Here is a 21,990-nt window from a genome sequence, read left to right as displayed (position 1 = left end):
TCATGTCGAGTCCGAGCTCGTGCTGATATTAAATGGGTTGAAAAACCTTTAACCCAAACCTAACCCATTTATTAAATGGGCTAAAAACCCTTGACCTAAACCTAACCCACTTATTAAACGGGCTACGCAGGTAACCTTTTACCCACATAGTTTGTAATAAACTAATTAATATTTAATTCAAAAATAAAAAAGACAAACATCATTAATTCATTAAAGATACTACAATAGTTTAAAGTTAATTAGTAGTTTTAGCAAAAGATACCACAAGGATTTAGGTCCTGTTACCATTAGATTATTTTCATTTCAGTTCTAATAAGTTTAATTCAATTCGATTCAGCTCTAATAAGTTTAATTCAAATCAGTTCCTAATTTCCTTCTCTTATAAAATATTCAGTTTAGTTTAGTCAATGAGAACAGGCTCTTAAAACTAGTAGGTTTAATAATACAACCATACATAACAATAATACAACCATAAATAAGAATTATCTCAAATTAACCGCCAAATTTAATTTTAATTTAAAAAAGATGAAAATTATAATTTTGTAGCTAAATTAACCGTTAAAAAATTACCATAATGTATAAATGGTGTCAAGGTAATTAGAAAATTACAAGTTTTTAATAAAAATTCTGTTTTTTTTTTTCTACTTAATTAGTAGATTAAGCGTGTCGAGTTTTGTTTGACGGGTTGTCGTTCAACCCATTTATATAATCGGATTATGCGTGTCGGTTTTTGTTTGACAATTTCAACCCAAACATAGCCCGTTTAATTTCGTGTCGATCCAATTATGTAAGTGGGTCAAGAATTGTTGACGCAAACACGCTTATTTCGTGTCGGGTTCGTGTCGGGTTATCATGTCGTGTCAGTTTTTGATAATCCTATTCCCACGGATAGTCGGCTATTACAACCTAAGAATTGAATGTTGCATTGCAAGCCTATTATTTGTTTGGCGCTTAGGGAGCCACAAGGGCAGGGGTGAGAATCGATCCCATGATCTCCTGGAACCGGGAGGAAAGCTCTAACCACTTGAGCTATTCCTCACTCTCATTGCTAGCCTATTATTCAATACTACTATTTGGCCTAATTTCTGAAACTATTTCTCAATCTAATAATATAAACTGGCCAAACAAGGGAATTTTAAGAAATAAAAACACTTTTTCAAGAAGCCAAAAACAGAGTTTAAGAAGGGTAAAACTGTAAAATGAGAAGCACCAAATAATCGGCTATTACAAACACTTCCTCTCATCTCTCATTTAGTCTTATCAATTGAAATTGATCGAAAATACAAGCTTTATTTTATAACCCTAGATTTTATTATTATTATTATTTTTTTTAATTAATTATCTTTCTTTTTCCATTCTGATTATTTTACATTGTCCTCACGTATCCACTACTAGAATATAGCCTAATATCGATGGCCAAAATCCATCGGTAAACATATAAAAAACCATCGGAATCACGTTTACCGATGGCTGCCATTGGTATTTTGGCCATCGGATAACAATTCATCGAGAAATCAGAAAATACCGATGGAAAAGCCATCGGTAAAAATAATACCGATGGTTTTACCGATAGCTAAACTCCGTCGGTAATTTTTTAAATAACGATGGCTTAAACCATCGGTTTTTTTACCGATGGCAGAAGGCCATCGGTATATTCATATTACCGATGGTGTTTAGACATCGATAATCATTTTTAAAAAAATTAAAAAAATTAAACCCGCCTACCCACCCTATTACCCCCATACCCCTACACCCCCTTACTGCCCCCTACCCCCACCACCAATCCCCTACTGCCCACCTACCCACACAGCCAAACACCCAAACCACCTAAGTCCCCAGCCACCGCAACCACCACCACCACCATTAAAACAAAAAAAAACCAATAATCCATGAAAATCAACCACATAAACTAACGAAAATCAACCAAAAAAACAGCCACATAAACTAAAGAAAATCAACCAAAAAAACCAACCAAAAATCAACAAACAAAAAATTACAATGAATCCATGAAAATCAATCACATAAACTAACGAAAATCAACCAAAAAAACAACAAAAATCAAACAAAAATCAACCAAAAATCCAACGAAAATCAACCACAATAATCCAACGAAAATCAACCAAAATTTAAGGAAAATCAACCACAACTCCCTCGAAAATCTACCAAATAATTCAGCCATATAACCCACGAAAATCAACCACAAAAATAAGACATTCAACCACAAAACCCATGAAATTAACCATAAAATCCACGAAAATCAACGACAAAACCCACAAAAAACAAAAAAAAACCCAACAAATATTCAACCACAAATAACATACCTTTAGATATTGTTTTCATTTCTCAAGGTTTAAATGGTCTAATTCGACCATAAAAACTCCAGATCTGAAGTTTTTATTGTCGAATTAGACCAAAAACACCACAATGCCGCCGGAATTCCCACAAATAGCCCACGAACACCGTCGAACAAAGCCACAAACACCATGAGAAAGAACAAAACTGAGAGGGAGGGAGAAACCGAGATGAGGAAGAGATGAGAGATGAGGAAGAGAAAAAAAAACATGGGAATGGAAGTGAGAGGAGAAAAGAGCAAAAGGGGGAAGGAGAGAGGAGAGAGAAAAAGAGAGGAGGGAGAAGGAGGAGGCGTGGGATAAGAAGATAGAAGACAGTGAAAAGGGGAAGGGGGTGCTTTTAGGGTTTACTCGAATTTTTTTAATTTTTTTTTTAAAATTACCGATGGCTTATAGCCATCGGTAAAATACCGATAGCCAAAAGCCATCGGTAAAAAATTCAAATTTTATTTTAAAATTTAATATTTTACCGATGGAAGAAAGCCATCGGAAAAAATATACCGATAGCCAGGCCATCGGTATTATGAGAAATACCGATGGCTAAGTTAAACCATCGGTAAATTATTTTTTTACCGATGGAATTTTCTAGCCATCGGTAAATGAGCATTTTTTTTTGTAGTGATCAAATCAGACAGTTTAATTAGATTTGGATCGAAATAGATAAGGAAAAAAAAATGAATTGAACTAAAGAAACAAATTAGTTTTTTTAGTCAATAAACCAATAATACTTATCTAGTAAAGTCAATTGTTATCTTATTGTTAGCTTTTATCTTTTTCTTAAGAGATTTTGTTAGCTAATTGCTTTTTTTTTCCCACAGCTAGTCGGCTATTATTACAAACCTAGAAATGTTGCATTTTTTTATTTTTATTTTTGATGCAAAGCTAGGGGCAGAAATTATACATGTTGCATTGCTTGCCTATTAATTGTTTCAATACTCATATATAAATCATCAAGAATTATTACTCTTTATTTCTTTAGAGTGTCCGTAGAAATTAATTGTTGTTGCCGTAATATTCAGTTTTTATCCTCTTAGTTTCCCTCTTTCAGTGCTATCTTTCTCATACCTTTCTTTACTTTCTCACATCTCTGATCAATTGAAATTGATCGAAAATACAAGTTATTCTAAAAATCCTAGATTTTATCTTTATTTCTTTAATTTTCTCTCTTTTGCCATTTTTATTTTGATTTCTTTTCTTTAATCAGTATTTAATTTTATTCTGTTTCATCCTCTCTTCTCCAATTCACCATGTCAAATTTCGTGGTTCTCATTGCAAAATATCTCTTAATAAGCATTTTTGTATGGAATGTAATCGTTACATTGTTTGTGGCAATCACCGTTGATAAATGGGAAGAGGTTTACGTCGCTCCATTTTATGTACGCATTATAACCAAGTCGACGACCCGCTTCGAACACATTAATCGTGTAAACAATTATCTCGATGGTAAGACAGGAAGTGAAGATTATGGTTTGGCGTCGTTTTTTAAACAGAAATTTGGCACACCAAAGATTCATCAACAAGAAGATTATATTAAGTTGGTTGACATTTACTCTTTTCGAAAGTGCATATTCGAGATGGTATACGGTGAACCTTCATACAGCCAATGCAGTCCAAAAGTGGCCCGAGTTTTTAGCATCGATCAAGGCCGGAGTTGAGCCGAGGCGAGCAGAGTAGTGACACAAGCCTAATACCAAGACTGCTGAGGCTGCTATGCTTCGAAAATAGAGTATATTGTGATTTGTTGCTCTATTATTAGCCACTTCTGTAATTTTTGTGTATATGATTTTAGTCTTTCTAATTGATTGTATTGTCATGCATTTTAAAAGTTTATCAGAATACGAATTTTATACAATGTTATTAAGCTACTCTTGGCTTAAACTTGAGCGATACTCTTGGCTTGTATTGTTGTGGCCTTGTACTACATTCGTTTCCAAATGTTCTTTACACGTCCTTACTCAATATTGCTTGGATCAACAATATATCTCTTTATCTGCAATATTTTCAGTCGAATACATTCAATTTTCAATTATTTTTTTTTTATTTTTTTCTTGAAAGTAGAAAAGCAGGGTAGGAAAGTCATTAAGCTACCCATTCAACCCTGATACTAATTGAGCACCAAGAAATTATATCAGCCATATACTTCATTACTTATCAAGTTATTATATCAGCATAACCCACTTTTATGTTATAAATAATAATGCTTTAATTTATTAAATAATAATCTGTAATTGACATCACAATCTAACAAATCAGAGCTAATAATTTAGAGCACATACCATTTTAAGCATTATATATCAATAGAGTGGGGGTCAATAATAGCATCTCTAGCTAGCTGGTGGTAGCAGCACCTTTATCAAGGCATGTCTCCAATCAAAGGGTCGAGAATGGTCTTGAGCTCATTCAACTTTTCCTCGTATTCAGAGACTCGAGTGAGATTGAGATTCCAGTCGAGCCACTGGATCGTCTTGTCAATTGCATCCTTCATCTTCTTAGCATTCTCCTCTCGAAACTTATTCCAGCAAACTTCCACCATGTCCCACTTACTTTCAGCATAATTCTGCAATGCAAGCTTGGCTGCAACAGCTTTTTTGTGTTCCTCGTCCTCTACCTTGTACTTGTTGGCCTCCTCCACCATTCGATCAATCTCTTCTTTGGATAACCTACAACTGTGATTTGCAATACTTAATTGTTTTTTGTTGTTAGTGCCTATGTGATGCGCTGACACAGTAAGGATACCATCATTGTTGATTTCAAAGCAGACTTCAAATTTTTCTTTACCTTTCCGCCCTGGAGGGATATTGTGCAGTTCAAACATACCTAAGAAGTTGTTGTCGAAGGCGATGGGTCTCTCACCTTCGAATACACGAAAATGAACGGTTGTATCGTTATCTGCATTGTAAACAATACCTGACTTTTTCACTGGAAAGGTAGTATTTCTTGGAATGAAAATGGCCATTTTACCACTATAATACCTGAGTCCAAGGGACAGAGGAGTTACATCTACTAGAGTAAAGTCCCTATTGTTACGTACACCGCTCAACATTGCAGCTTGAACCGCAGCACCATATGCAACAGCCTCATCTGGGTTAATGCTTTGGCAAAACTCCTTCCCATGGAAGAAATCTTTCAACAATTCTTGAACCTTCGGAATCCTAGTTGACCCACCAACAAGAACAACATCATCAACTTTAGTCTTTTTCATCTTGGCGTCTTCCAAACATTTCTTAACAGGATTTATACAATTGGTAAACAAATCCAGGTTCAACCTTTCAAACTTGGCTCGGGAGATGGTCGAATATAAATCAATACCCTCGTAGAGACAATCTACATCAACACTAGTCTCGGTAGCTGATGATAGCATCCTTTTTGCCCTCTCACAAGCAGATCTCAACCTCCCAATAGCCCTGCGATCTCCACTAATGTCCTTGTTATGTTTCCTCTTAAACTCGGCCACAAAGTAATCAACCATTCTACTGTCAAAATCCTCACCACCTAAATGGGTGTCTCCGTTAACTGCTTTCACTTCACAAGCCTGTTTACCAATTCTAACCAAAGATACATCAAATGTCCCACCACCAAGATCAAAAACTAACACATTCTTAGATGTCTGTTTCATATTAGTGGCCATCTTGTCAAGACCATAGGCAATGGCAGCAGCTGTTGGTTCATTGATAATGCGCATGACATTGAGTCCAGCAATGGTACCCGCATCTTTTGTTGCCTGACGTTGGGAATCATTGAAATAAGCAGGGACAGTGATAACAGCATTTTTCACTTCTGAGCCAAGGTAGGTCTCTGCAGTCTGTTTCATCTTCATCAAGACCATTGAAGAGATCTCCTCTGCAGCAAACTGTTTTTCTTCGCCTTTATAGGTGACTACGATAGCAGGTTTATTTTCTTCAGACGCGGAAATAACCTTAAAAGGCCAGAGTTTCATGTCATTCTGTACTACTTCATCGGTGAATCTTCTGCCAATAAGCCTCTTTGCATCTGTAAATTATTTCAATGAATAAGAAACTAAATATAAGGGATTGACAAATATAAAAATAGCAACTTCGTCAAATTTTGAAATCCAAAGTATAAACTTTTACAAGAATAGTGTCACATAAAAGTTAATGTTTTGATCAGTTCTGGGTGGTTAAGTTCCAGTCCCCTCCTAATTGTTGGTGCGGGGATCGAACACGGATTCTCCCTACTAAGTGTAGTCCCAATTACCACTACACCAACGACCAACCAATTGTTACAATTAATGTTCTTTACGAGACAAATACATACTCTAAGACTTATGGTGTAATGTGTATATCTCGTTCATTACAGATCGATCATCTTATTATTTAGCCACCCTTTATTACATCAATAATGCGTATTCAAGTATTTACCACTTTCGTACATTATACAAAACTTTACTAGATTATTACAAGTAAAATGCTATCTTCTCATGGGAGTCCAACATTAACTTTTCCACATATAGATATGTTGTGATTTGTGTATCAAACCTATTTGTCTATGTTATCTTTACCGAAAAGGGCACATATTGATAATTTTAATCTACAGAAAAATTTAATCTATAATCTATAAATATTTGTTCACAGAGTAAAAATTAAAAGTTGTGTTGTTTATATCAATCAGTAATTATTAACTTATAATAAAACATAATTGTGGATTGTAAGGTACGGTAATGTTAGACAGTCAGTGTACCACAAATACAAGTACTAGAATTAATAACAACAAAGAGTTTTAATTATAATTCTAGGAAAATTTTAAAAAACCTCCATGTAAAGTAACGAAGCAAAATTAAATTTACAGAAAACGAACCAAAAACACTATTAACAGGATTAGAAGTAGCCTGATTTTTAGCAGCCTCGCCAATAAGACGTTGAGCTTGATTGAAAGCAACACAAGACGGTGTTGTTCTGTTTCCTTGATCATTGATTATTATTTCAACACGGTTGTGCTGCCATACTCCAACACAAGAGTATGTCGTCCCGAGATCGATTCCTATTGCCGGCCATTCTTTACTACCTTCCCCCACCATTTTTTTTTTTCTTTATTAGTTCGATTGGCAGAATGAATTATGGGAAATTTCGAGTGGAACGTAAAGCAATCACACGGAGGTCCGACGGAGTATGTAAGACTACTAAGGGTATTTTTTTAGGAAATAAGAAGTGTAGAGTTGAAGACTACTTAGAATTTTCTATTTTAATAAGAAGTGCCAAATTCTTCAACAAAACCTAAGCTTATAAAGATAGAATAATAATCTTTCTAAAAGATATATATATCACAAATTCAAAATCATATATCCTAAACATATATCAAACTTTTTTTTTTAATTATATGAAAAAATATCTTAACATAAATAATTCTAAGTGCTCCGTATATTATTCTCATAATAATATAATAAGGGTCTGTTCATATTTACTGAACTGAGCTGAACTGAACTGATTGGAGCAGAACTGAACTGAATTGATTGGAGCTGAACTGAACTGAACTGAACTGAACAGAACTAAGCTGAAATGAATATTTTATGAGAGAGGGAAATTAAGAGCTGAACTGAACTGAATTGAACTGAACTGATTAGAGCTGAACTGAACTGAACTGAACTGAAAAATAAGTAAATATGAACAGGCCCTAAATCAATCAATCTAATATAATATCATATCATATCATATAACTAATATATAAAGCTAAACTTTTAGCCAGGTCACGATTTTGCGACACTTGGCGTTTCAACTTTTCGCTAAGTGTCGTGCCACGTTGGAGCGATTTAAATAAAATTCCTAAGATAAAAAAAAAAACAAAAAAAAAAATAGAATTTTAGGATAAAATTTTAAGTTTAGAATTTTATTTTCGATAAAAGACCAATATTTTAGAGATACAAATTAAATTGTAATTTTATTCAAAAAAATTATTAGATTATAATTCTTAAAAATTATCATATAAATTTAATTTTTTATGTCATAATATTTTTTTTTTGGAGCGAAGGAATTAGTTTAAAGTGTAAAACATCTATTTATAATATAGAATAATCGGTTAAAATAATATATACTTCACAACTAATTGAATTTTATTACTATATAGACCTGTCAATTAGGGTTGAGTCATGAGTCATCTCGAATTGGGTCATTTTAGGTTACGAGTCAAGAAATATTTAAACTTTGCCCAAAGTTTTTGTTCGGGTCAACCCAACGGGCTTTGAACATTTATCTTATTTAATTTATTATTTGTTTATTTTTTTAATGTATTAAATCGAACATTTCCACCAATATTACTGGCAAATATACTATTTTGGGTGTCCTAAAAAGTTCCTACTATTACTAAAAATAATACCTCATCATTACTTACTTTTTAGCTCTTCCATACAAATTACACACATACCTAAAAAATCATTACTTACTTTTTTTTTCATACAAAGTACACACATACTTAAACACTCATTACTTTTTAACTTTTCTATACAATATTCTCTACAGTTTATTATCCTCATACAACATTCTTCACTTTTTATTTTTATTCATACAACATTCCTCTACTTTTTCCATCCTCCATAAAAATCGTACTTTTTGGAGATATTTGCCTGTAATTATGGGACGGGGGCAGTAGATAGCAAATCGTTACAAAAGCACATCAATAAACTAATTTTGTATCAATGGTATATTTTAAAATTTGACATATAGATTAAAAAATTTATCTTTAAATTCAATAAACAACTCGTGCATCGCACGGGCACAAAACTAGTATCTAATATATAAAGCTAAACTTTTAGTCAGACGACGAGATAGCGACACTTGGCGTTCCAACTTTTCGCCAAGTGTCGCGCCACGTAGGATAGAGTTATATAGGATTCAATTTGTATCATAAAAAATTAATTTAGAATTCTATTTTCAATCAAATTTGGATAGAATTTTAGGATAAAATTGTTAATTTAGAGTTTTAGTTTCGATAAAGTACCAATATTTCATATGTACAAATTAAATTATCATTTTTTAAAAAAAAAATTATTACACTCTTAAATTATCATATAAATTTATTTTTTATATCATAGTATTTTTTTTGGAGCGAAGGAATTAGCTCAAAAAGCACCACATCCATTATTTATAATATATTCTAATCAATTAAAACAATATACTTTACAATCTTGAGTCATTTCCGACAGGGTCATTATTTTAGGTTAAGAGTCAAGAAATATTTTTCACCAATGTTATTATTATTAGTCATTACATGCCTACTATATAGTTTAAATCATCACAAAAACACACCAATTCCTAATTAATTCTGTATCAATGATATGTTTTAAAATTTGACATATAGATTAAAAATTTATCTTAAAGTTCAATAAACAACCCGAGTATCACACGGGTACAAAACTAGATTTAAATAGATTAAATCATACACTTGACATTCTAACTTTTCGCCAAGTGTCGCGTCACCTTGGATAGATTTAAATAGATTCATAAGATAAAAAAGTTAGTTAAAGATTCTTTTTTCAATCAAATTAGGATAGAATTTAGAATAAGATGGTTAGCTTAGAGTTTTATTTTCGATAAAATACCAAATATTAAAATTATAATTAGGCTATAAGACAACATCGTATAACATTTTAACTTTTCGCCAAGTGCCGTACCACGTTGGATAAATATAGATAGACTTTGTAGGAAAAAAAAGTTAATTTAGAATTCTATTTTCAATCAATTAAATTGAATTATAATATAAATTTATCTTAAAATTCCATAAACAACCCGAGCATCGCACGAGGAACAAAACTAGTAACTAATATATAAAGCTAATTTTTTAGCCAGGTTACGAGACAACAACACTTAGCGTTACAACTTTTCGCCAAGTGTCGCGCCATGTTGGTTAGATTTAAATAGAATTCATAAGATAAAAAAAAGTTATTTTAGAATTATATTTGGATAAAATTTTAAAATAAAATTGTTAGTTTAAAGTTTTATTTTTAATAAAATATCAATATTTCAGATGTACAAATTGAATTATAATTTTATTTTTTTAAGAAAATATTAGATTATAATTCTAAAAAATTATCATATAAATTTATTTTTTATATCATAATTTTTTAAGAGGGAAGGATTTAGTTCAAAGCATAAATCATCAATTTATAATATATATTACTCGATTAAAATAATATATACTTTACAATCTAATAGAGTTTTATAACTATGTACACCTGTCAATTAGGGTCGCGTCATGAGTCATCTCAGATCGGGTCACTTTAGGTTACGAGTCGAAATATGTTCAACCATTTCCCAAAGTTTTGGGTTTGGGTCAATCCAACGGGTTTTGAACATTTATTTTATTTAGTTTTTTTGCTAATTTTTTAAATGGATTTTTCTAAGCTATACCCCTAAGGTATTCGAGTTTCTAAGGTGTACCCATGCTTTTTTCAAGTTTCTAAGTTTTGCCCCTCAACTCACTACCATTAATGAATGGTACCCTCCTTGGGACTTCCACGTCACCTAAAGTTAACTATAAATTTAATAGAAAGATGATAAAAGGTAAGGAAATGGTAGGAGAAAGAAATCTTAGCCACCGCAACCCTAATAATGAAAACTGAAGCCACAAAATCACACTCTGAATTAACTTTTAAATAACTAATAAGGGTACATTTTAGTATTGATAAGGAGTTGAAGGGCACTACTTAGAAACTTGAAAAAGCATGGGTACACCTTAGAAACTCGAATACCTTAAGGGTATATCTTAGAAAAACCCAATTTTTTTTAATGTATTAATTCAAATATTTCCATTAACATTATTATTATTAGTCATTAAATGCCTTTTACAAAAACACATCAATTCCTAACTAATTATGTATCAATGATACATTTTAAATTTTGACATATAGATTAAAAATTTATCTTAAAATACAATAAGTAACCCGGACATTGCACAAGGCACAAAACTAGTATATGTTTAAAGGGGAGTTTTTTCCCGATTTTTTAGAGAGCCACGTAGGATCTAATTTTCTCAGCGCGCCATGTAGGATTATAAATCTTAGTAGTAGCCAATTAAATAAGAGATTATTAAATTTTTTTAGAATTAAATAATTCAAATGCCACGTAAGCAAAATTGGCGAATGAGATTTTTAAGTTTTAATTAATTCAATATTAAATACTATCTTCTAATATTAGGTATTTTATCTAAATATATAACAAATTTTAGCTCATAAATACAAAAAAAAAAAGAATAATAATAAAAAAAAAAATCAAACAAACTGTGTATCGCACAGGCTTTATCTAGTCTAATATATATATATATATATATATATATATATATATATATATATAAAGTAGACATTTTCCGAGAGCATTTGACGCGCCACATAAGAAAAGGTATTATTTTGTCTAATGAAAAATTAGATTAATAATTATTTTAGAATTAAAAAATTTACTCGCCACCTAAGCAAAAGTGACGAATAAGATTTAAGAATTTTGACACATAGGTAAAAACAATGAATAGTGAATAATTAAAATTTAAATTACTTTTAAAACCAATAGTTATCTTCTCTAAAAAAAAACAATAAAAAAAACTAAGTAATAATCATCTTTTTTACATATATGGATGCAAATTTTTAATCTTAAATATCTTTAATCTCTCCCTAGAAAATGTTGTAAAAGTCTGATTTTAATAATGTACTCATCAAGATGAATAGAACTAAATCTCATATTACTAATTTCCCATAATATTTTATAGTTAAACGATTATAAATGAGACTAACATTTTAAACAGAGCGAGTATATAAAATAAACGCATAGGCAAAAGACATATTTTGATCAATTAAAAAACGAGATTTGTCATTTCTTTTTTGAATTAAAAATTTAAATTGTCACATAAGCAAAATTAGTGAAAAAGGTTTGGGATTTTAAATTCAAGCGTCAGTGCGTCACATAAAATAAATAAAACAACAAAAGATAATTTTAGTGTTAAAATTAAAAAGTATCTTATGATATTAGGAATTTTACCCATATAACTAATAAATGATCTTCATAAATATACACAATTTTAAATTAAATAAAATAGTTACTAGAATCGTGCATCGCACGGGCTTACATCTAGTAACTATATATAAAAGACACACCACCAATGACATGTGTCAAATTCTGGTGTGGCTTTAGTTTTTTTTAAATAATTTTTTTTAAGGAAGTTATTTTGAAAAAGTTTGTACTTGTCAACAATTTATATGAGCAAAAATATTTACCTTTCTTATGCTGATATGCAATTACTAACTACAGAGTAATAAGGAAATAAATAATCATTCATAAAACAATGTAATTCTAATGGAATATTTTTAAGAATATAATCTTAATTGAATATACATTAACTCATTTACAAATTTTTTTATTTATATTTTTCTATATAGAAATAACTATACTATAAAAATTAATTGAGAAATTTTTAAAGATTACAAATTAATTCAATATATAAATGGACTGCACTCTTCTTATTTATTTATTTTTTATTAAAAGTCCAATAGTTTTTGACGCATTAAATAGTCCAACATAATATGCTATTTTCATTTTATTAAACCGTAGAAAAAAAAATATTTGTGACTCTCTTAATTAAAAATGTCATTGAATACGGAGAAATTAATCTATTAAAAAACATATAGAGTAATTAAAATAACCGTGCATGACACGAGACCTAACCTAGTATGAAAAATATATCACACATATAATTTCCAATATGATTGATCTCATATATCTAACCTTTGCACTAAAACAATCTAGCTGTATATAGTCAAAGCCGTTCAATTATAGGATTACTTTAAAATAAAAAAATAAATAAAACCCTAGATTGGTTTGTCTAGATAGCTAATTGTATAAGTTGTTTATATAGATGTGTTTGGTAAATACTTTTATAAAATAGAAAAGTACTCTATCGTTTTGTAGTTATCGCAACACTAGTATAATGACTTGCACAAAATTTTAGAAAACTCTCCTTCAAAAAAAAAAAAAATAAAAAGAAAATTATAGGATGGATAATAGGGTGAATTTATATCATATCATATCATATCACTAATAGTTAAAGTCGATCTCTCAGCCAGCAGCGAGATAGAGACACTTGGCATTCCAATTTTCGCCAAGTGTAGCAACACGTAGACGACAAATAGATATTATTGTGACACATATGATGCTAAGTAAGTTTTTTTGGATAAATTTTTATGATAAAAATATTGTATAGAGTTTTACAAAAACTTTTGCATGTTTACAAAAACTGAAAAGGGTGGTATAAAATTATTTAAGTGAAGGAAAACTCAATAAACATAGAAAAACTACAAATGAGGCAGCACAACCTCAAATCCAATTGTCCCAAAACAAATGGTATAAAGATAACATAGGGAAGTCTATAAAATTGTTAAGAAACAAACTAAACACTCTGCTCTCAGCCCAGCTCAACAAAAACTACTCTTCACCTGCAAATAACATTTAGGTTCCACAATTAGTGGGGAGTAACTAACAGTTCTCCCAAAGACAAAGATCACATAGCAAGAATCAAGACAAAGTAAGAGCAAAGAAAAAAGGCATATGAAAACAAAGTCACAAGACATGAACCGGAAGAAAATAAAGATATTAGGAAGAAAATATTCAATGGAAAATAGGGTTATTTAGTAAATTAAAACATGAAAACGGAAAAAAAATAATTGTTAAAGTTCATATAATAATTCAAACAAGCAAGACATGTTAAACAATTTAGTAATAATATTTATATCATAGATAAACAATTTGACTAAAGTAGGATCGAACGCTAGTGGAAGCCCGCAATCCACTTCCTAAGGTTTGTCAGGAGACTATGTCTAAGAATGGCCAAACTCCCGGTGTCGGATAGAAGCCAAATATGGTCTTACACCTCCGAACCTCCCGGACGACAACAATTAACCCAGGTTATACTACTTGAATCCCGCAGCCAAGTAGTTGGCATGTTCTAACCATTAGAATCCCGCAGTCCAATGGCTCCTAACTTAAAATCAATATAAAAATCAATAAAATAATATAATGTTAAATAAAAAAATTATCAATGATCAGTAGAGTTGCCCCATATGGTCTTATACTCAAGAATTATCTTATCAAACACCACAACATGCGTAGCTTAAATAGTGTGTTACCTACCAACACCATGAAAAGACTTTTAATTAAAAATATGCACATTATAAACACACATATACATGCTGTCCATTTTTTTACAAATTGCAAATACATACTTTAAAAAAAAAACAGAATAATTAGATTATTGCTCTAAAAATTACCAAACTTGCACACCTTGGCCGTCACATTAACACAAGTATTATATTGTATAATTTGAGCCAAAACAAGTTTTAATCATGATTATATACCCTAAACTAATCCCAACCAACAACTTACATAAAAGTTCAGACACCCCATAATTATCTAGCCAAAGTTCACCTACTTAGATTACTAGTCATTGTACCAATTAATAACTTGAAAATACATTACATAATACAATTACATGAACTCCTAGCATGATTTATAAAGTGATAGTCAGAGTACTATACTGACACTATTTTCACACAAATTGCAAGCAACAACTCCCTCCATATTACTTTTCGAAACTGCACTATACTCTACAAACACCACTTATACCAGTTAAAACCATGACCCAATTAAACTAAGATTCAAGCAACTAATTTAATCATTATTAGCTATGAAAGTCAACTCCATGTTTCACAGTACAACCATCTGAAACTTGCTAGTCCAGTTTGTTTAGGCAAATCTCAACAAGGTCATATGAGAATCTGCTAGGTTTGAGGGGTAATAACAATTATACTACCAAAAGCATATAAATCTACTATAAACGATTGACAAAGCAATAGATGAACAACAAATAAGCAATAAGTAGGCAACAAGAATTCAGCTATGTGAAGAGAGTGAGTTCAGAAACACAATACTGAGCAAGGACAAGCTTTCTTCTTAGTAGGGATGTGGTTCCGTAGATAAAAGTAGAGTAATTCTATTATATTTAGAGTATGTGTGTGTACATGAATGCTGAAAATGTCTAATTACACTTATTTATACCTAGGGATCTCTAGGGTTTACAAATATCTTCGGAATATATTCAAAATGAAGAAGATCTTCTTGATTTATCTTCTTCCCTGTTCTGTAGGTGTATCTTTGGCAAGTATCTCCTTGATTGATATGTATGATGTTGCTTTCCTTGTTTATTTCAATCAAGCTGTTTTGTATATTTTGCTGACTTATTGGTCTTGGATTGATGCCCTAGATGTAATGGGCCGTATGGTGATACGGGCCCAACACAGTTACAAAAATCTCCAACGAAATATACTTAGCATGGATATGGTCAAGCATGAATAATTATTTATTCTCTAACGGTAATTATGAATTATCTCAAGAAATTAATCCTTGATAATTGACATACAAAACTGGTATATGGCAGTCCCATTAAACACGCATGTCGCAAAAAATTTAGTTCGTAAATAGTTCACAAATTGTCCAAATAAAATCAGTTTCTATATAACGATCGTACTAGTTTTCGTCATACGACTTTCTCAATCGTTCTAAGCGTAAGTCATGCATTATAAACTAAGTGAAACCTAGTATAGGGGATAGTACTAGTTACCTTCAAAGTAGAGTGCAAGAATGAGTACAAACGAGCCCCAACGAACAAGGATCGAAACTCCAAACGCCCTCGAATGGAACCGTTACTTTGTGGACTTTTTTTGTGAGAAATTTTGTGAGTTTAGAGACTATAATGCAGCAAGAATGATATAACATGGCTGGGCAGCGTGAGGTTAAAATAGAGGGGAAGGAGAGAAGTTTGAGGGTTAGGCAAAATTAAAGGGATTGGGGGTTACAATCATCAATATAGAGGTAATTAGAATGGGGGTTACACAAGAAGCATTAGCAGCCAGCAAACCCTTGAATTTCTCCCCTTTTACGTGACATAGCACAATGGGTCAACATTAGTGAGTAATATAGTTTGGTCGGTCCAACACTCTATTAAACTAATTCGCACGCTTAACTTAAAATTACTACTACGACAAACTAGTACTAAGGCGATCATTACTTAAAATAATATATTATTTTTCTTACTTAAATAAGAAAATAAAATTCGTATTAATTTAAAGAAAAAATTATTATAAATATACATTTTAAAAATACTCACGTCACAAACAATATGGGGTATAACAGTCACCCCTACTCACAAAAAGTTTCGTCCTCAAAACTTGAAAATAAGCATAAACCAACTCAACACTCAAAATAATAGAGGTAAAAGAAAGCAGACAAAATTAATAAAGTACCTGCTTCGAACAACTCAGGGTATTTTAGTCGCGTTGACTCTTCGGTTTCCCATGTGGCTTCTTCATACTTTTGACTTCTCCACAAGACTTTCACTAAAGGAACCACTTTCCTTCGAAGAATTCGATCCTGACGGTCAAGAATTTGAACTAGTCGCTCCTCAAAAGTTAAGTTTGGTTCAACCTCAACTGTCTCAACCGGGATCAAATGAGATGGATCCTACGATACCTTCGTAGTTGTGACACATGAAATACGTCATGAACCTTTGACAACTCTGACGACAATGCCAACCGGTAAGCAACTTCTCCGACCCTTTCAAGGATCTCATAGGGACCTACGTACTTTGGAATGAGCCTCCCTTTCATACTGAAGCGCATTACCGCCTTCATCGGAGACACTTTCAACAAAACCTTGTCCCTTACCTCATAGGCAACAGGTCTTCGCCGAAGATCAGTATAAGATTTCTGCCTATCTTGTGCAGCTTTCAATCTAGCACGGATCGCCTTTACCTTTTCAACAGTATCTTGAATCAACTTTGGCCCTAGAACCAAAGAGTCGCTAATGTCGCTCAAGCAAGTAGGACTACGACACTTCCTCCCATAAAGAGCCTCATAAGGAGCCATTTGGATACTAGCCTGATAACTATTGTTGTAGGAGAACTCTACAAGAATTAGAGATTTCACCCATGACTGCTGCAACTCTAAAGCACAAGCACGGAGCATATCCTCTAGATTATGGATGGTCCTCTCAATCTGACCATCAATGGCAGCATGAAAAGCAGTACTCAATTTTAGCTTCGTGCCAAACGCTTCTTGTAAAGCAACCCAGAAATGAGACAAGAGCCTCGGGTCTCGATCCGACACAATATCCTTCGGAACACCATGAAGATGGATGATCTCATTAGCATAAGCCTCGGCTAACTTCTCCATTGACCATGTGTTCTTCAAAGGAATGAACCTAGCAACCTTGGGAAATCGGTCCACTATCACCCAAACAGCTTTCAATCCCCCTGAGGTTACTGGGAGACCCATAACAAAATCCATGGAGATAGAATCAAACTTCCATGCTGGAATAGGCAAAGGTTGAAGCAACCCTCCAGGCCTTTGATGTTCAATCTTCACCTTTTGACAAACCAAGCATCGAGCAACAAACTCGGCTATCTCCTTCTTCATACCCGACCACCAAAAATTCACCTTCAAGTCCTTATATATCTTATCACCCCCAGGATGAACAGAATAGGGAGTGTTATGAGCTTCCTCGAGAATCTTCCCTTTCAACTCAGCATCATTTGGGACAACAAACGACCCTAGAACTTCAGACTACCATCAGCGTAGATCTCAAAATTTTCAGCTCGACCCTGTGCTTTGGCTTCACGGATCTTCTCGAGTCTCGAATCCCCCTTTGCTTTTCTCGCAACTCTCGGTATAACACAGGTTCAACACTTATGGCATTCAAACAGGAATCAACATATCCTTGAGGCACCGTTTCAATGTCGAACTTACGAAACTCTTCGCACAAACCTTTAGGCAAAACCCTAACTGCATTCAAAGACTAATTGCTCTTACGGCTCAGAGCATTTTGTACCTTATTTGTTTTCCCTCACGATAATCCAAAGACAAATCATAATCCTTGAACAGTTCCAACCACCTCCTTCGCCTCATATTCAAGTCCTTCTGAGTGAAAATATATTTCAGACTTTTGTGATCTGTGTACATCTTGCATTGAATACCATAAAGATAGTGTCGCCATATTCTGAGCGCGAAAACCACAACCGCCAATTCAAGATCATGAGTAGGGTAGTTCCTTTTGTGAACCTTTAACTGCCTTGAAGCATAAGCAATGACCTTTCCCCGATGCATCAGAACACAACCCAGACCATTCTTTGAGGCATCACTATACACTTCAAATTCCACCCCTTCACTAGGCAAGGTAAGAATTGAGGCAGAAGTCAAACTCCTCTTCAATGATCGAAAAGCCTCCTCATATTCATCGGACCATCTAAACTTGCAATCCTTGCGCATCAACATGGTTAGAGGTTGGGCTATCTTGGAGAAGTCCTTCACAAAATGCTGGTAATATCCAGCAAGACCAAGGAAACTCCAAACCTCAGACACATTCTTAGGACTTTCCCATTTTACCACGGATTTAACCTTTGTAGGATCCACCTTCACACCTTCCCTACTAATGATATGCCCTAGAAAAGCAACTTCCTTCAACCAGAATTCAGATTTAGACAACTTAGCATACCATTTTTGCTTCTGTAAGACATCTAAGATCATTTTTAAATGTTTCTTATGTTCTTCTTCATCCTTAGAATATATCAGGATATCATCAATGAAAACCACAACACAGGTATCAAGGTACTCATGGAAAGTACGGTTCATCTAGTCCATGAAAATGGCAGGTGCATTAGTGAGACCAAAGGGCATCACTTCAAACTCATAATGCCCATATCTGGTGCGAAATGTAGTTTTTGGGATGTCTTCCTTTTTTACAGGGATTTGATGGTACCCGGGTCAGAAATCAATTTTGGAAAACACACCAGCAGCCTTCAACTGATCAAACAAGTCTTCAATCCGTAGCAAGGGATACTTGTTCTTGATTATTACCTTATTTAGTTCTCGGTAATGAATACACAAGCACATGCTCCCGTCTTTCTTCTTCACAAACAACACCGCAGCACCCCACGGAGACACACTAGGTCTTATGAAACCCTTATCGATCAACTCCTGCAGCTGAGTCTTCAACTCTTGCAATTCAAGAGGAGCCATCCTATACGGAGCCTTGGGTATCGGAGCAGTACCAAGAACCAGATCGATACTGAACATTACATCCCTTTCAAGTGGATACCAGGTAACTCCTCGGGGAAAACATCATGATATTCCCAAACAACAGGAATGCTCTTGAGTTGATCTTCGAGAGACAAGTCCTTAACTCTACAGAGGAACACGATATCACCTTTATGTCGAAGCTTCTTCCTTCTCATTGCAGACATGATCTTCACATTTTTCTTCAACACAATACCAGAGTAGGAGATTCGGTTACCTTTGGGACCACGCAAAATAACCTTCTGATCGCGATAGTGAATGGCTTCATGTTACTTTGATAACCAATCCATACCAAGGATCACATCAAACTCAATCATAGGAAACTCCTTAAGGTCAGCATATAATTCAAACCCAGAGATAACCACAGGGACTCCTTTAAACTCCCGATGGCAGGAAAAATCCTCTCCCGAAGGAAGAGTTATAATGGATTTCACAGGAGAACTAAAAGACAAGTTGGATTTTAAAATGAAAGTGCTATCAATAACATACACAGTAGCACCAGAATCAAATAAAACATAAGCGGGAACATTATTGATAAGAAATGTACCCGTCACAACATCGGGCTAAACATTGGCCTCTTCTTGGGTCATGCAATAGATCCTATTCCTTGGAGGAGCAGATGAGGAAGTAGGCTTTGAGCCACTAGAACCAGAAGAATTCACTCTCTTGGGATACTGATAAGACTTGTGCCATCTTCCTTGCAAAGGTAACAGACAAACGTAGTGCCATCATAGTTCTTCCCTGGATGATGGTCTTTGCCACACCTATAGCACTTCTTCGAGACAGAACTCTGACGAGGACCAGAACTTTTCCGATCACCACTTATTCCAGCATTATCGACCCTCGGCTTCTTAGTTGGAACTTGAGAATAAGGCACTGAAGGTCTCCTTGCAGATGCAACCTTCGCAGCTTCTTCGTCAATTATGGATGCATGGATACTAAGAGCAATCTCATAAGCCCCTTGGAAAGAAGCAACGCCTGAGCTCAGCACATGGATTCTCACTCTAGGATCCATCTTCTTGATGTACCTCTTTACCCTTTCAACTTCAGTAGGGATGATAGAGGTAGCGAAACGGGACAATTCAGTAAACCTGTCCGTGTACTCCTGGATGGATAGGGAACCTTGAGACAGATAGAGAAACTCTTCCTGCTTTTTCCAACAAAGTTCATCAGGGTAGAATCTCTCTTTCAGTTTAGTTGCAAATAAGGCACTACAAGAAAATAACCTTTTCGTAGCGATTATTTTAACCTTTAGTATCGATTATAATTGCAACAAAAAGCTTTCCCAACGAATGGTCATTCGATACAATATCCCCCGTTGCCTTAGCCTTTAGTAGTGGTTTTCAATATCGTTGGGGATGGCCTCAATAATCGATACGAAAAACTACATCCAATCGTGATGATTATTGTAGCGATTACAATCGCTATAAATGTTCAACTCATTTTCTTAAAAAAAAACATGCGTATGATCTTTACAAGATTCGAACATGCAACCTCAAACTCTTAAATTAAATGTTTCACCAATAAGTTATGACATATTTTATGTATTCTTTGTCAAACAATATTTATATATCTAGTGTAGAAAAGGCTTTTCGTATCGATTTTTAGGATTTAGTGGCGATTGTAAATGATAAGATTTCTCAAAATTATATAAATGTGTAAAAATAGTGTGTATATGTATTGTTATGCTTTCCGTATCGATTTTATATGGGAAAACCATGGCGATTGTAAAAATGATACGACATCCTTAATTATTTCACAAACATACTTGCATATTGTAGCGAATGAACAATCGCTACGAAATAATCGCTACGAAAAGTGATTTTTCTTGTAGTGAGGGCTAGCTGAATCCCGGCATAGCCACGCATTCATCCCTGGCTGTACTCCACCAATTGTCAGCTTCGAGCTTCAGATAATAAGTACCAATAGCTACTCTATCCTCGGGTGGGCAGCCCGTGGCATTGAACAACTTTTCCATTTCTCTTAACCACCCTTCAAGTACCACTGGATCAGCAGTTCCATCATAGGTGGGTGGACAATGTCGATCGAATCTATCGAAAGTGGATTGGCCACCACTTGGAGCAGCACTGCGGTTTGCCAAGGAAATGATGACATTTTCAAGGGCACGACGTCTACGACACACAACCTCTTTCTGAGCACTTACATTTCGTGGAGGCATGCTACAAAAAGGACAAAGTTAGTTTGCATGGCACAAGATAAAAGCACATATAAATTTACTATAAAGAAAATTCCCAAGATAACTTCCTACCCAAGTAACTCTCACTAAGGTCTTTAAGCTTTAACGTTTACCTAGGCAACTAAACTACAATTTTCTTTAGAACTACAGCAACTCAATGAGAGTTTTTAAAATGTTTTCTCTAATACCAACTGTAACACCCTGTCTAAAACAGAAGGCGATACGTTAGCGAAAATAACGTCGAGATGGTAATGTCACTCTAAAGGTTACTTTAAAAAAAAGGAAACAACTAAAAAGGGTGGTATAAAATTATTTAAGTGATAGAAAAC

At 33.7% G+C, this 21,990-nt stretch overlaps 2 protein-coding genes across 2 annotated transcripts; both read right to left on the bottom strand.

Annotated features, from left to right (window-relative positions):
* Positions 1-4,575: 4,575 nt before the first annotated feature.
* On the bottom strand, positions 4,576-7,386 carry LOC110704085 (heat shock 70 kDa protein 18-like). Its single transcript, XM_021881866.1, has 2 exons — positions 7,167-7,386; positions 4,576-6,341 (listed from the first exon to the last, which is right to left on the bottom strand). The coding sequence occupies exons 1-2, from the start codon at positions 7,384-7,386 to the stop codon at positions 4,705-4,707; spliced, it is 1,857 nt and encodes a 618-aa protein (XP_021737558.1). The 3' UTR covers positions 4,576-4,704.
* A 12,077-nt stretch (positions 7,387-19,463) lies between these two features.
* On the bottom strand, positions 19,464-21,643 carry LOC110704135. Its single transcript, XM_021881912.1, has 4 exons — positions 21,388-21,643; positions 20,127-20,649; positions 19,767-19,938; positions 19,464-19,646 (listed from the first exon to the last, which is right to left on the bottom strand). Exons 1-4 carry the CDS (start codon positions 21,641-21,643, stop codon positions 19,464-19,466), a joined length of 1,134 nt encoding a protein of 377 aa, XP_021737604.1.
* Between the last annotated feature and the right edge of the window lie 347 nt (positions 21,644-21,990).

The sequence above is a fragment of the Chenopodium quinoa genome, unplaced genomic scaffold (genome assembly GCF_001683475.1).
Source record: "Chenopodium quinoa cultivar QQ74 unplaced genomic scaffold, ASM168347v1, whole genome shotgun sequence".
Taxonomy (NCBI): Eukaryota; Viridiplantae; Streptophyta; class Magnoliopsida; order Caryophyllales; family Amaranthaceae; genus Chenopodium; species Chenopodium quinoa.
This window is presented reverse-complemented; position numbering and strand designations above follow the sequence as displayed.